A 15,818-nucleotide genomic window follows, 5' to 3' on the forward strand; every position below is an offset into this window, starting at 1 on the left:
TCAGTATTCAGAAGGAGCTAGCAAATGGCAGAAGCTTCAACAGAGGTGTAGCCAATATAATTCTACCACAATGTTGTTTTTTTCTTTTGAATGTTGTATATAAATTAGCAGTTAAAAATAACAGTACAATTTCAACATGTGATTGTGTTCAGCAATGATTATTTTATTGACTAATTACATTAAAGTTAAATAAATTGCAACAACAACAGAAAGGAGGCATTCACCTGTACTTATTGTTCAGAAATGTTCAGAATCTGTGGTTACAGACGGGAAACTATGGCTTTTAAGGATGTGATACACACAGTCACAGCAACTGGGTGAAAACAAAAAAGCCCTATCACACCCTTCTCCTTTCGGTGGTTTGACATCCAACAGCTGCGGTCAAGGTGTACTCTGCTGTCGGAAGCTGGAAAGGTCACCTGGCTTTTCAAGAATTGCTGTGTCTTATTTCACCTTTCACCTTGCGACCTTGAGGGGAATAAGACTGTCAAAATGCCTAAGATCAGAACTCCTCATTTTAACACTTTCACCCAGAACTCTTTCTCTGTCAGAACACCTGTACTCAGTGACACAATGAGACCATAACCACCTGCATGACCTCAGCAGGACATGGTTGTTATCAGTTCAAAGACAATGCTTTGAAGTAGGGTCTAACCTATCTTTGAGGTTGGGATGGGAGGTTTTATTTACTTTCTAGTGGGAAGCTATCTGCTTTAAAGAATTAGAGAATTATCTGGTTTGAGTCTGACATCAGAAGTGCAGATATTGGGAAAGTGTTTGATGGTGGAAACTGCTAAAATGATTATCTTAAAAACATTTGGTTGTATGTTCTATTTTAGCCGTGAGCCCAAACTTTTTTTTCCCTTTAATCAAGTATTACTTGCAGAAAAGAATGGGTAAAAATCTTAATTATTTTCACTCTGTAAAGACAAACTTTCAACCATATAAAATTACCCATTAGGCCTTGATAAAACTCAGTTGTCTTTATATTAGTCTGCCATAGCAAAAACAAAACAAAACAAAACAAAAAACACAACCCAGTATAAGCTCTAGTAGTGAGTATATAATTCCTGCCCACAGTTAAGGGAACCGTGACAGCTCAGATATCAAGCAAGACAGACAGGGGTTTCTAAAACTTTTTCATATATGGAATATGGGCCAATTTATAACCAACCCCTTTGGTTGCTACCATACATACAATTAGTGTTGTATACATTACTATTACTAATATGGCTATTCCTATGAAGTTATATTCATATCCAGGTCCCCTGTGTCCAGAAACAACAACACATATATTTAAACACTTTAAGAGAAGACTGGCATTCATTAGAGATATTGAATTTGAACATGAAACTCTGTTTTACTTTTTTTACAAAACATGAATCTGAAAAGAGTATTTTTTAAAAGCTGTGATGACATATTACACCCAATCTAATTAAAAAGTAGCGGTGGGGGGATTTAAATACCCTTATTTTGAGAACAAAAGAAATTCCCTCATAGCTGCCTAGGTATTTTCAGGAGTGGAGAGATTTAAATATTTAAACCTGCACATCCCCTAAGTTTTAAAATGCATCTTTTAATAAGGTCCAAACCAGGACTCAGAGTCAGTGGGAATGGATTTGGCCCCAGTCAAAAAGCTGCAGAAGCTTTCCCGCAAACACACCTGTATTCAGTGAGGGCAAACTGGTGAAAACTCTGTGTAAGATTTCCCCCAGGTCCTCCTCCTGGCTGCAGGACCCTAGTACCTTTCTAGGTTCCTCCCTGCTCTCGGTGGCCCTGCCTGGCTGAGCGATGTTTGAAGAACTGAGTTGGCAGAAAATATACATATTTAATGGTGTTTAGGAGCAAGTTAAACTGGATTTCTTCTGGCTTTCAAGGAGACCAGATCACATCCTTTAAAACTACATTAGAGAAAGAATTGTTCACTAACTGCTTTTTTTGGAAGGCCACTTGATCGTATGTCCACCCTTTTCCTCTGTCAAAAACTCAAACCATGTACATGACCACTTTTTGGTCTGACACAAAACAAAACACAGCAGACAGGCCCTGATGAGTGGGCCCGTCCAAGGATCAGGCTCACTTTATATCACAGATCAAGGGTGGGCAAGCTTCTGCTGCAAAGGGCCAGAGAGTCAAAGTTTTAGGTTTTGTAGGCCACCCTTCAACTTTCTTGCAACTCTACCATTACAGAGCAAAACAAGCCGCAGACTATAAAACATACCCAGATTTGTGTAACTGTGTTCCAATAAAACTTTATTTATAAAAACAGTTGAGGACCCTAGTGTGCCCACCCCTGACTTTAAGTTAAACACAAATGGTGCCTGTCTTCTGAAAACTGCAAAGTGCTTCCCACAGTTCCAGCTAGCTCATGCCCACTCACACAGTATTGAATACTCCGACAGCGGCTCCACAGCTGTGATGGGAGAGGCCAGTGGGACCTGAGGATTCAGTATATGACCCACAGCTGCAAGTCAGTATGACCCGAAGCTGACAGAAACCTGGAAGGGCCTGTTTCCGTCTGATCAGAAAACCTGGGCATGGAGCTGTTGCTGGCTTTTGCTAATCTTGGATCGGCAATCTGAGGATAACGGCCACTTGGGTGTCGTGGAGGCAAATGCAGATGCAGAGGAAGGTAGTAAGTTATGGAGAATAAGGAATCTCAGCAGCCTTAAAGGGTCAGTGCAGCTTTCTGAGGCACCAAATGTAAGTCAGCACTAAGGACTTCCTTGTTCAAGCAATTCGGCTGGTCAGCTCAGAGGTAAATTTGCTCAGCGCATGGCTAAAAACAAAACAAAACAAAAACCTCCAAATACATGAAAGTTGTAAGAGCAGCAACAGCCAAGAATCACAGAATTCACTACAGGTAGGGAAAATCCTACCCATCATCTTAGCCAGCTCTTTCATATTATCCATGGGGAAAAATGGCCTGAATTGGGAGAGGTACCTTCCCCAGCTAATCTGTGGGGGGATCACCAAATCTCAGCCATTTGGATTTCCAATCTGCTATTTTCCTCTAAAGAATTTGAATTTAAAGGGCATTTACCAGAGGGCATATAAACACTTATGTCATGAAATAACAGCTAAGGACCTGCCTACCCTTAAAGACTGATTTCTGTTTGGATATATATGGTACCAGAGAACATCTGAGGTTTACAGAGGCGAGCAGAATGCATTCCATCACTGGTGTAGTGTAGCTGATAAAAACCGCACAGGGTAAAGCATTAAATGGCCGTCTTCCCAAGAATATAAGTGCTCGTCTCTCATGTTGTATGATAACATGGCAAGAACAGACTGAGTAGTTCTTAAATCAAAGCTGGCGTTGATCTGTTTCCCTCCTAACAAATCAAAGGCAAATGTTATCCTCATATCTTTGGTGTCTGTGACGTAGAGGATCCCTCGCGCGATGAAGGCGTTGCCGGCCTTGGACTTGGGGTACGTGGTGTTGATGTTCTGTACCACAGTGAAGGCTCTCTCATCCAGTCGTGCTACAAGAATGCTCGAGCCGTCCACACTGGAAGCATAGATGATCCAAAGGCCCTTTTCATCTACTGCTAAATTGAAGTAAGTCTTGGAATTGGCAAAGAGGTATTTTCGATCAAAATACAAGGCATTTTCAAGCTTCAGAGTCTGGGATGTTCCTTTGCCAAATTCATATCTGAAACGTGTAAAAATGTAGGCATGAGTCACCATTTTTGCAGACAAGGGTGGTTTTTTTTTGTTTGTTTGTTTGTTTTTTTCCCAGAGAGAGAGAGAGTCAGAGAGAGGGATAGATAGGGACAGACAGACAGGAACGCAGAGAGATGAGAAGCATCAATCATCAGTTTTTCATTGCGACACCTTAGTTGTTCATTGATGCTTTCTCATATGTGCCTTGACCGTGGGCCTTTGGCAGACCGAGTAACCCCTTGCTCGAGCCAGCGACCTTGGGTCCAAGCTGGTGAGCTTTTTTTTTTTTTTGCTCAAGCCAGATGAGCCCATGCTCAAGCTGGCAACCTCGGGGTCTTGAACCTCGGTCCTCCGCATCACAGTCTGACATTCTATCCACTGTGCCACCGCCTGGTCAGAGACAAGGGTGGCTTTTTATGCTCCTCTATTAAGTTGGGAGAGGGGCTGTGATTCTGCAATTCTAGTCAAGTTCCCAGGTCATGTCCGCTGTGCTGGGCCATCCCGACGCTGTGAGCAGTAGGGGTGTAAAGCACAGTGAGTACATCTAAGTGTCCACCTACTAGCCATGTGACCTCAGGAAAATCCCTTCACCTCAACAACCCTCAAGTGTTTGCCGACCTCCTGCACTGCCCTGTCAAAGATTCCTAGAGCTACAGGAGCCGCCAAAGACGATCTAGCCCAGTCCTTCCTTGATACAAATGAGAAAAAGAAGCGACTGGTTCAGGAATACAAGTAACTGGCAGAGCCAGGGTTTGAATGTAGGATTTCTAGCTCCAAGTTTGGGGGTTCTTCTTGCACTCCATGATGGAATTTTAAGTAAAGTATTTCACAGCCACCCAAGAAGAAAGTCACCAGCTGGAAGAGACATAGCAGTCAGGCTGTGAAATCGTGTCTGGTGCGCGACTGGGTAAGTAAAGCCACACACGGAATCCCATGTCCTCGGCTCCTAGGGGCTGACTATTTGATCGACTCCAAATCTAGACCGTATCATAAAGTGAGTTTATGATTCAAAAGGCACCTGGCTCCAGGAATGAAAATTCAGACATTAGAAGAGAAAAAACACTAGAGGGCACCGTTGAGCAGCAGAAATGTGCAGTGTGTGGATTGTGTGGATCTGGGGGGATGTGCACGGGAGCATAACAAATATGAAGCAAATTAGAAAATCCTACAGTGAGTTTGAAAAGAAACCGGAGAACAGGGGGCTTGAGAAGGCCCTGCCGACCCCTCTCAGCTCACGTGGCCCTCCCTCCTCCGAATACCTGGAATTCAGGACTGCCATTGCCCCTGTCTGGTACTGTACTGGCAGGGATTTGGGGTGTGACAGCTTCCTGCCAGGGGGTGCTCTGGGCTCTGGCTGCTTCCTTTCTCAGCGGATGAGAGACCCGCAGCCCTCACCACTGCAGGTCTCCTTCTCTCTCGCTCCCACCTTCCCCTTAGCGTCAGACCAGCAATAGAGACAGACCCCAGGCAGGCGCTGGCACATGGGGCTCACTCATCGTGCCCTGTGGTTTATTCAGTCAGCAAACCCTGACTGAACTCTGACTGTGTGCCAGGCCCTGGGGACATAAAGTAATAGAAACACAGCTTGTGGATGACTGACAGTTTGTGGATGACTGATGTGCCACAGCAGGTGACTGATGCACCCGTGACTCACCTCACTATGGTGTTGGAGCCTCCTTTGTGGTAGTAGAGAGAGTTGTTGTAAACAACGTGCCCACAGCCGTGGAAATAATATGGGAGATGGATGAGCAAGTAGCTGCCGTTCAGCAGGGAGGGCTGGTCTTTGAACTCCTTCACCCTGATGCCTGCCGGAGGAAGCCGGGAAAGGCTGTTACCGGCCCTCTGGTCGGGGAGGGAGAGTGAAGGGAGGGACGTTGGGGCAAGATGTCCTTGCCCAGTTTGAAGAGTCTCAGATTCCCAAACCCTAAGTCCAGTTCTCTTCTGTGGATTCTGATTTGTCTTTTGAATGCAGCAGCCACAGAGCCAGCTTTGTACCTCCCTCACCCCCTGCCTCAACCCCACTCGAGATTGTTTATAAGATCTTCTATCAGACTGACATAGGCCTGGAGCAGGAATAGCAAATACCTGGGGGTTGCTCAGTGCCCGCCTGCCTCCTCCTGCCCTCCACAGCACCTGCCGCTAATTCACATTCTCCCGTTTCCTTTGGGGCCACAGAGTGCCCTCAGCTGGTGATCTGGGCAGGCACTATCAGCTGCACAGGCGCCTTGATGAAACAAAGCAGCACGTCTTAGCTATTGCTCTGACCAGTGAGAATGGCCAGAGCCCTTCAGGAGTGAGGCCACGATCAGCAACTCCTCACCACATCCCTTTGGGGCAGCAGGACGAGGGACATGCTCAGAGGCAGTGTTCCTGCCACATGCACTTCCCCTTCTCCCCTGGGCTCTCGCCCAGCAGATACCTGAGAACAATGACCAAAATGTACTCCCCTGGGGGGAGAGGAGGTGCCAACCCCAGAGACAGATGGAGAGTGCAAAAGACTCTCCCTGACATTGTACCCCATTATGTTTTGGGGGTGTAGGAGGCCCTCAGTCATACCACTATGTTGTTTCCTTCTGGAACCTTTGCCTGAAATTGGATAAGCTACACTGGGGGTTCCCCGGTCATGTCCCTGTGACCTCACAGCAAGGGTCACCATCAGAGGGCTCAAGGGAGAAAAGCATCCCGTCCGCTCATTTGTGCTGTCTAAAACAAAGAGTAACTGTTATACCAACAACACACACAGAGAGTCGACTGAAGACGGGTCACAGAGGAAAGACACTCTGACAGCACAGACACAGAGCAGCTGCCAGTGACAGTACCTGAAAAATGTTCAGTGACCCAGATCCGTTCATCACTCTTGTTAGCAGACTCTCTTATCCAAGTCCCAAATGTCTCTCTGACTTGTAGTACTTGTGTTGCATTTCCAATGGACGTGATCATGGATTCTAGCAAAAGAAGAGGAAAAACAGCTACTCAGCTTCCAATGATGACTTTAAGGCATCCAAATTCTGAATGTCAAAGTAGGATGCTTTTTTTTCTATACCCGCCTGTGGGGAATGGTGTTCACTGATTTTGTCATCGGCTTTTCCAACCAAGGTGTCATCATTGGGGATAACACATGTCTCACCTAAAACAATGACGACAACGACAGTCAGAGACATGCAGCTGGCACCGTGAGCTTTGTTAACTCTCAGCTGGCGTTCCCCCCAGCTCACTCCGGACTAGGGCTGTAAGGGGATGCTAGGCCCTTAAGCACCCCTTACAACAGGCCCACCAAGTTTTTGGGTTTCTTGCTTTTAAGTCATACACTTCCAGATTTCCCCCCTTATTCAGTGAGTTCCCAACAAGCTTTCCTTGGCTGTAGTTGATAAGATGGGACCATCCCCAGAGAGTGTCAGTAAAAGGGGAAAAGTGGCCCTGCCCAGCCCTCTGCAGCCTGAGCCAAGGAGAGGCAGGCACTCTCCAGGCCCCTGGGGGCAGGTGGTGCTACTCATCTCATTTGCAACTTTCTAGAAGAACTTTCACTTTCAGGGAAGCTTCTTGGGAGGTGTGAGGGAGCAGCCTGAGGAGGGCGGGACAAGGCCACAGCCAGGACCAGAGGGAGTGAGTTGGCTACGGCAAGGACCCTGGTCTGAGGCAGGCTGAGGCAAATGGGGCTTTCTGGACGAGGCCACGCCCTTCCTGATGGCTTCATGTCACCCCGTGGCTGCTGGTCAGAAAGCAGCACCCCGTGTCAGTAGGGAAGCGCACAGAACAATCCGGAGAGGTTTATCTGTCAGAGGGGGCGGCCCTCCCCGAGCTCTGAGATTCTGAAGAGCCAGTGTGTCTGTGAAGTCCTGTCGCCCCTGGGAGCAGTTTTAGGGCTCTGGGCTGACTCCCCCACACGTCGTCCTGCTGCCTCTGAGTTCCGCCTGCAGCTTCCCCGAGGAACCGGGGCTTTGCACAAGACAGGGACAGGGGGACCCTCCTGTTCTTGGTCTGAAGGAAAGGCTTTCATTATTCCTGTCAGACCCACCAGTTTCTGAAGCCGTGGGGGCTGGGCAGGAGGTCCAGAAATGGAATTGGAGCTGGACAGAGGGCCAAGCTCAGATGCAGTAAGCCTGCCAACTGAGGACTCACTGCTACGGGGCAGAGTAGAAGACAGTGGCCTCTCCTTTCAACCTTCACAGCTCTGTCTTCACACCCTGCCCACCACCAGCCTCAGGAGACAGGCCAGGCCAGGAGCTGCCTCTCCAGGCACCGCCACTGGCTGACAGGGCCTTGGCCTTAGGAACCCTACAAAGCTCAGGTCGGCCTCTGCTTCTCCCAGGCGCGGTTCCCGGGTCTGCTCACGCTCCAAGGGGAGCTGAACAGAGGGCTGATGCTCACGGAAGGGGTGGTGCTGGGTGCTGGGTGCCGGGGAAGGAGCAGCTACTGCCAGGGAGAATGATAATCAGGCTCCATTTACTGGGGGTGAGGTAGGAAAGTGGGGCATGTGAGACGTCTCTGAAGGCACAGATTTGCTCACTCTGACAGCTGAGTGCATGCCCCCAAACACCTTCCAGAAAAAAACAGTGCACCAAAGAGAACTAATGACTGTTTAGGAAAGTGGCGATGAAACCCTCAGCAAATGTGACAGACACTCCAGTTGGGGCCCTCCTGTGCGTCACTAATGGCAAAGCATCAAGCTGTGCCTCTCATGGCCTAAGCAGGCGAGCAGGTGCCAGGTCACTGCCTTTGGGGAGACGTTCTCGTATCTTCCACTAGTATGGGTCTTAATTTCTAAGCAGCTTTCGATCCCATGGCCAACCCTATTGCAAACTGGCCAAAGACCAAGTCCTCTTCGCCTATCAGGGATCGGGTGTGAGTTTCGATCTCTGAAAGGAAGCTGCTGTCAGAGCAGGCTCTTTACAGACAAGCACACCTGGGTTTGAGTCCTAGCTCATCACCTGCTATTGAGTGTTTCAGTTTTGTGTGTGTAAATCGGTGACAATAACAATTCCGATATCCTGGGACTGCTGTGAGAACTGAGTGAACCAAGTACTTAGCTCCACGCCTGGCCCACTGTCGGCACTCAAAGCTTCGCGTCTGTGGGAAGTTAATGAACCTGAACTGCCCCGTCATTTCCTCCAGTATCAGTCAAGCCCTGCACACCCCAGAAGTGAACAGCTTAGCCCTCGAGACTCGTCGAGGGGACAGGGTGGTGGATTGGGCAGGGAAGAGGACAGTGTGGTGAGAGTGAAGGGAGAGGGATGACGAAAGCGGCGGGAGGCCCAATTCTAAACCTGCTACCAGTCCTCACCCCCAGGACAGACTGCTCCGGCCTCCCACAGATATGTGGCAAGGGGGAGCTCCGTGGATAAAATCTGGCTTTGGATAAAATCTCTTCTCTCTGTTTAAAAAATCTGGTCCCAAAGCCTGGGTGAAGCCTGAGAGTTGGGGCCGTTAACGGAAGAGGCAGGTTCCCTGGGGTAAGGGTTGGTGACCTGGGCACTGGCCGTTGAAGATGCTTGGCTGTGGACGGCCTTTGGATCTTCTGCTTCCAGGGGGCCCTGGGGGACCCGGAGGACCCGGGGGCCCAGCTGGGCCCGGTGGGCCTGGTAGGCCTGGGTCACCTTTGACACCTGGAGAGAGAGAGAGAGAGAGAGAGAGAGGAAAAGGTGTGTGTGGGGGCATTGATTAGAGAGCCATAATCGGAGCTGGGTTTCACACAAAGGACAGAGAGAACGAGCAGCCCCTCCCACAGGTGGCTGTGCTCTGGCACCTGTCCATGCACAGCTGAGGAGGCACCCATAGCAAGGGTCGAGTTCCCACTATGTGCCAGGAACTGTGTTAAGAATTTTATATTCTCCTCATGGTTCCTCCCAACACGCTATGAAGGAGTCTCCCAGTGACTTACGTCTTAGGGAAGTTTAGTGCTTTGCCCAAGGTCACAACTTGAATAGGGCTGGACCTCCACTGCGGGCATGTCTCACTCCAAAGTATATCCTTATTCCAGTGGCCAGTGTCAGTGGGTCCCGATCCTGGCTTAGCAGAGTCGCCCAAGGAGCTTTAATACAATCTAAGGCCTCGTCTCCCTCCAGAACAATTAGATGAGAATTGTGGGGAGTGGGGCATCTGCACTTTTTAAAAAAATTTAAAAATTTGGCCCTGGCCAGTTGGCTCAGTGGATAGAACATTGCCAGGCATATGGATGTCCAGGTTTGATTCCTGGTCAGAGCACACAGGAGAAGCGACCATCTGCTTCTCTCTCCCTTCCCTCTCCTCCTTCTTTACTCTTCCCCTGCCACAGCCAGTGACTTGATTGGTTCAAGCTTCAGCCCTGGGAACTGAAGATAACTTGGTTGGTCTGAGCACGTCAGCCTTAGGTGCTAAAAATAGCTTGGTTGATTCTAGCATTGGCCCCAGACGGGGGTTGCTGGATGGATCCTGGTAAGGCAGATGCAGGAATCTGCCTCACTATCTCTCACTTAAAAAAAATGTTTGTTTTTTTAAAAAAAATTTCTATTATAGTTGACATTAAGTTCAGATATACAACATATAATTAGATATTTATATAACTTACAAGTGATCAACCTTATAAATCTAGCACCCATCAGACACCATACACAGTTATTACAATATTATTGACTATATTCTCTATGCGCTATACTTTATATCCTTGTGATTGTTTTTATTCATCTGTATTTTTTAAAGTTTCCTACTATGCAGCCAGGTGTGAGAAGCACTAGTCGGTGTGGCAGAAGAAACAAGGTCCAGTTCTGTGACCTTGAGCAGGCAGCTTAACCCAGATAAGCCTGTTCCTTTGTCTCCAAATTGAGTCTCATACTCCCTACTCTGCCTTTTGAGAATGACTGAGGTCACCGGGGTGAGTGACAGCTGGAACCCCGACACACACCTGAGGGCAGCCATTCTTCTAACTTCAGGTGGCCCATATGGGTGTGGTCCTCTGCAGAGCCTATTGGTTCTGGAGGTTTCATAAAGATGCCACCAGACTGGGCCATTCAGCCTTTTGGTCCCACCCCCCTGGGCAGGGCTGACACTGGTGACTTCAGGTCTCTGTAGCTGCCTGTTCCCAGCCTCCTTTGAGTGGGCAAGCAGGGGTCACAGAGGCTAGAGGCAGGGGCAGAGATCTGTGGGCAGGGCAGACATGACCCAACCTGACGACGCCTTCCCTGCTCTCTGACCAGGGGACACACTCAGCTCTGGCCTGGTCTCATGAACTGGGGTACACTCAGGGGGTAGCTTTTCGGAATGGTTTGTCATTGCCCCTCACTTGTTCAGCAGTATAGGGGGATGCAGTATTCTGGATGTACAGATTGCCCATGTGACTGAAGTGTAACATGATCTTATTATTTTTTTTTTTTTCATTTTTCTGAAGCTGGAAACAGGGAGAGACAGTCAGACAGACTCCTGCATGCGCCCGACCGGGATCCACCGGGCACGCCCACCAGGGGCGACGCTCTGCCCCTCCGGGGCGTCGCCATGTTGCGACCAGAGCTACTCTAGCGCCTGAGGCAGCGGCCACAGAGCCATCCCCAGCGCCCGGGCCATCTTTGCTCCAATGGAGCCTTGGCTGCGGGAGGGGAAGAGAGAGACAGAGAGGAAAGCGCGGCGGAGGGGTGGAGAAGCAAATGGGCGCCTCTCCTGTGTGCCCTGGCCGGGAATCGAACCCGGGTCCTCCGCACGCTAGGCCGACGCTCTACCGCTGAGCCAACCGGCCAGGGCCACATGATCTTATATTTTAAAAGTATATGCATATCTATTACTCCGTCAAAATACTTCTTAAATTTCATGCATTTTGCATAGTATCCTCCCTGTTGATGAAACACAACATGCTTACTATAATTTGATCTTTCCTTGATGCTTTTGGTCTCAGCACAGTGTCTGGCAAGTAGCAGGTGCTCAGTAAATTTTCAGTGGATTCAGGGTCATTATTCTGAACATCTATCATCTTAGCTTTTTGAGGACAGATGTCATGTCTCACTTATTTTCATATTCATAGTCTCAGCTTTTAGCAAAGTCCCCAATTCATATATGCTGCCTTCTGATATTCAACAGCTATTTACTGAATACATTAAATACATTATAGGATAGTTACATTTTTATGATATAAATAGTGTCCCAAGTGTGGTGCTTTTAAAATTCTTCTGCCTCATCCTCCTCCATGACCATCAGCTGTCACCTACTCTTTCCACTACAAGATTGTCTTTCTGTGGCTCACCTCCTCCCCCACAGACACCAACTATCTGCTTTTAGTCTGGGCTGAAAACTGGGAAAAGAAGATCAGCAACCATGTTTGCCCTAATTCTCTATGTCAAAGGCTTGGGACAAGGGCCCAAGGATGGCCCTGTCTCACCTGCTAAGAGAATGCCTGTGCTTTCTCTCAGTTGTCCTCTGAGGCATCTTACATTGCTTGCTGACACGTATTATTCTGGACTGTGCTGGATTTAATAGATATTTGGAAAAAAGAAGCTTCCCTCATCCGAATTCAATCCAACCACAATGTTTAGACCTGAATGATTGAACCTACTTCTGCTTAGATCCCAGATTTGACCTTGCCAACAAGGGGAGAGCACGCAGTCTTCCCCTTTCCAAAAGCACAGAACTCTAAAACGTGCTGCAGAACAAGGTGGCCACCTGAGGCGTGTGCGGGGAGGGCCGGGGGGGGGGGGGAGGGCGCAGAGCAGCCCCCGCATTCACCCGGGCAGCTCGCTGGGCCTGTCTACCCTGGGAGATGGCCCAAGCACCTGCCTCTTACCTGTGAGGAGCACATCATTGGACACGTCCCCCTTGTCCCCCTTTTCACCCTTCTGCCCTGCCGGGCCCTCATTGCCAGTCAAACCCAGTTCACCAGGGTCTCCCTTTTCCCCTGGGATTCCCGTGGCTCCAGGTGGACCTGAGAAAAAACAATGACATATTAGCCCGTAGGCAGGAAACTCTGACACACTACTTTGTGATAGCATACTGTGTACTCTAAATGTGAAGCAGCTTCAAAAACTAAACACCCACACATCTAACCATTTTAGGACAGCGGTGTGGCCATCACTAAAGAATAGTATTTCCAGGTGGCTCTGATAGAATATTTTTAGGCATTTGATTGGAGCAAAAGGCTGAAGAGAGGACTGACTCACAGGAGGGACAGTTGCAGGAAGAGTAGAGAGAAGGCAAGGCCTGATCAGAAGTCTGATCCAGCCGCCCAGGCTGGCTGGAGCACTGTGGGGCGGCGTGTGTCTCAGTGCTGTAACAGTGGGGGTTGCCCGCCCCATTCTTTGGTTGATCCTCATAACACACCGGAGTAGAGGCTGAGCACTTACCCTTATTGTCATTTTCAGACATGGGAACTAAGGCCTACCGTGGTTATCGCTGATGCTGCTAAGCGAGCAGCAAAGACCTTTCGATCCCATCACTAATGCCCCTTTCCGTGGCATTCCCATGCAAAATGCTTTTACTCAAAGTAGCAAAACAAGTAAGGCTGCTTCAGGACAGGCATTAAGATGAATGGTTACAGTGTGAACACACTGCGGTGGGTGAGATTTCTGCCGCTGCTCCCAGGGAGCCACTACTACAGGCACTGCAGGCACTGCAGCCCCGAGGCTGCGGCACACAGCAAGGGGCAGGTGAGGTGTGTGGCGTGACCCGTCTCAGCACTGCGCTGTGGTCCTTGGGAGAAAGAAAGCAGCTTACTGCTGGTGGGCAGTTTCCCGACAGCAGCACAGGGAAGGGCATCCCAGACAGAGCCTGGTGATGTTGCTATGGTGAAGAAACAAAATCAAGCGTTTGGGGACACAGAGGTGGCTAGAATTTGTGAGACACGTATGAGGCAGGAAGTAGCTGTGTATGAAAAAAACATCATCCCCCCCAAGGAACCGTAAGATGTTGATCACTATTAGAAAATGAAGTGAACAAAAACATATTTGCTAGATTTCACCCAACCACGAGGAAAAAAAAATTCTCAGTGAAAACCCTGAAGGTCAGCTGTAACTGGGACTCAGAGGTTTGGGTTCCCCGCCAGTGGAGATCCGAGGCGGGTGTCATGCACTGAAGGGGGGGCTGTGACACAATAGAAGAGGATGAGGAGTGGGAGCCGCCACCCCCATTGTCAGCATTTGCTCTGCCATGGATTCAGTAACATGGGGCAAATCACGCCTCTTCAGTGGGTCACGGCTCATTACACATCTCTCAAAACAGCACTGGAAACCCATCAGTCTGGGTCATCCCTGCTCAGGTCATCAGGACATCTTGCTGGAAAGTGGCTTGCTCACTTAAGGGAGTCCTTAATCAGGAACCTTTTACACGAGAAGTTCTTTTGTCAGTATTTTAAATAGGCAATTTGGTACATTATCTGCAGGACACAAAAGACAAGTCTGTTGCCATAGAGTCCAGCAGGCACAATGCAGCAATTATACTTGATACCTTCTAAAGGTTTCACACGCCAAGATTTAGCAAAGCTCAGGGAAATGATATCTGCTATTACTTCAGGGTTTTCTTTTTCAGGCATTTATTCTAGTCACAAAAAGCCTTTCTGCATCGTCATTCTATTTTCCCTTCTTCTCTTTTATTCCTTCCTCATAAGCCTTTTATTTTCTTTTTCATAAAGGCCATGTGTGAAGCAGGAAATTGTTCATACTGTAATGCAGCTGTTGTAAGGCAGCCCCCACAGGGGCGGGCGTTTAAAGCTAAGGATATTAAAGATCTTAGCTTAAAGGTGTATTTTGATACTTATCTGGGCATGCATGATTATTTTTAAGCTTTTGTTAAGAAAGAGTGGAGGCACAAGGGACATTTCTGGATCGCAAAGCTCAGGTGATCGTGGACACTAAGCTCTAGGTCCCACAGAACACCTACTACACAAGGCCACCCTAACAGGACTGGGAGTCATAGCAGACCTACCCAGTACATAGAAACAAACACAAAGAGGCAGCCAAAATGGGGAGACAAATAAATGTGCCCCAAATGAAAGAAGGGGAAATCCTCAGAACTAGAGCTAAGTTAAATAGGCAAGCAATCTACTAGATATGGAATTTTAAAAAATGGTTATAAAGATGTACAAGAAACTTAATAAGAACTTCAAGAAAGAGATAGCAAGTGCCTGACTGGTGGTGGCACAGTGGATAGAGTATCAACCAGGTATGCTGAGGTTGCCAGCAGGAGCATGGGTTCATCTGGCTTGAATGCAGGCTCGCCAGCTTGAGTGAGGACACCAGCTTGAGAGTGGGATCATCAAAATAATCTCAAGGCCACTGGCTTGTGCCCAAGGTCACTGGCTTGGGCAAAGGGTCACTGGTTCAGCTTGAGGTCCCACCCCTTCCCAGTAAAGGCATGTATGAGAAGCAAGCAATGAACAACTAAAGTGACACAACCATGAGTGGATGCTTTTTTATCTCTTTATGTCTTTTTCTCTAAAAAAAGAAAAGTGAGAGGGATAGCAAGTACAAAAAACCCCACATAGAAACCAGAAGAAAAAAACAGTAAAAAATGAAGAATACAATATCTGAAATGAAGACTTCACTAGAAGGAATAAACAGTAGGTTGAATGAAGCAGCAGATCAAATAAGTGACTTGGAAAACAAGATAGTAGAAAACACCCAATCAGAGCAGCCAAAGGAAAAAAAGATTTTTTTAAATGAGGATAGTTTAAAGGACCTTTGGGACAACATGAAGCATAACAACAGCTGCATCATAGAGGTAGCAGAAGGAAAAGAGAGAGAGTAAAGGACCAAGAATGTATTTGAAAAAATAATGACAATAAACTTTCTTAGCCTGACCAGTGGTGACACAGTGGATAGAATGTTGACTGGGGATGCTGAGGACCCAGGTTTTAACCCTGAGGTTGCTGCTTGAGCAGAGGATTGCCAGCTTGAGTGTGAGATCATCAACATGATCCTATGGTTGCTGGGTTGAGCCCAAAGGTCACTGGTTTTAAGCTCAAGGTTGCTGGCTTGAGCTCAAGGTCACTAGCTTGTGCAAGGGGTCACTGGCTCAGCTGGAGCCCCCTGGTCAAGACACATATGAGAAGCAATCAATCAACAATTAAAGTGATGCAACTACAAGTTGACACTTCTCATCTATCTCCCTTCCTCTTCTCTCTCTCTCACTCTCCCTCAAAAAACAAACAAAACAAAACAAAAAACTCCTTTAATATGGTGTAGGAAAAAGACACAGAAGTATAA

At 47.9% G+C, this 15,818-nt stretch overlaps 1 protein-coding gene across 1 annotated transcript in view; it reads right to left on the bottom strand.

Annotated features, from left to right (window-relative positions):
* Positions 1–202: 202 nt before the first annotated feature.
* Positions 203–15,818, bottom strand: part of GLDN (gliomedin) — a 69,454-nt gene continuing 53,838 nt past the window's right edge. Inside the window, exons 5-10 of the mRNA XM_066276679.1 lie at positions 12,407–12,544; positions 9,132–9,269; positions 6,710–6,793; positions 6,486–6,611; positions 5,321–5,471; positions 203–3,655 (exon numbers count right to left, since the gene is read on the bottom strand). Of these exons, the coding sequence (XP_066132776.1) occupies positions 3,178–3,655; positions 5,321–5,471; positions 6,486–6,611; positions 6,710–6,793; positions 9,132–9,269; positions 12,407–12,544 (1,115 nt within the window). The 3' untranslated portion in view covers positions 203–3,177. The remainder of the gene's footprint in view (positions 3,656–5,320; positions 5,472–6,485; positions 6,612–6,709; positions 6,794–9,131; positions 9,270–12,406; positions 12,545–15,818) is intronic.

Source organism: Saccopteryx bilineata, chromosome 4 (assembly GCF_036850765.1).
Source record: "Saccopteryx bilineata isolate mSacBil1 chromosome 4, mSacBil1_pri_phased_curated, whole genome shotgun sequence".
Classification (NCBI taxonomy): domain Eukaryota; kingdom Metazoa; phylum Chordata; class Mammalia; order Chiroptera; family Emballonuridae; genus Saccopteryx; species Saccopteryx bilineata.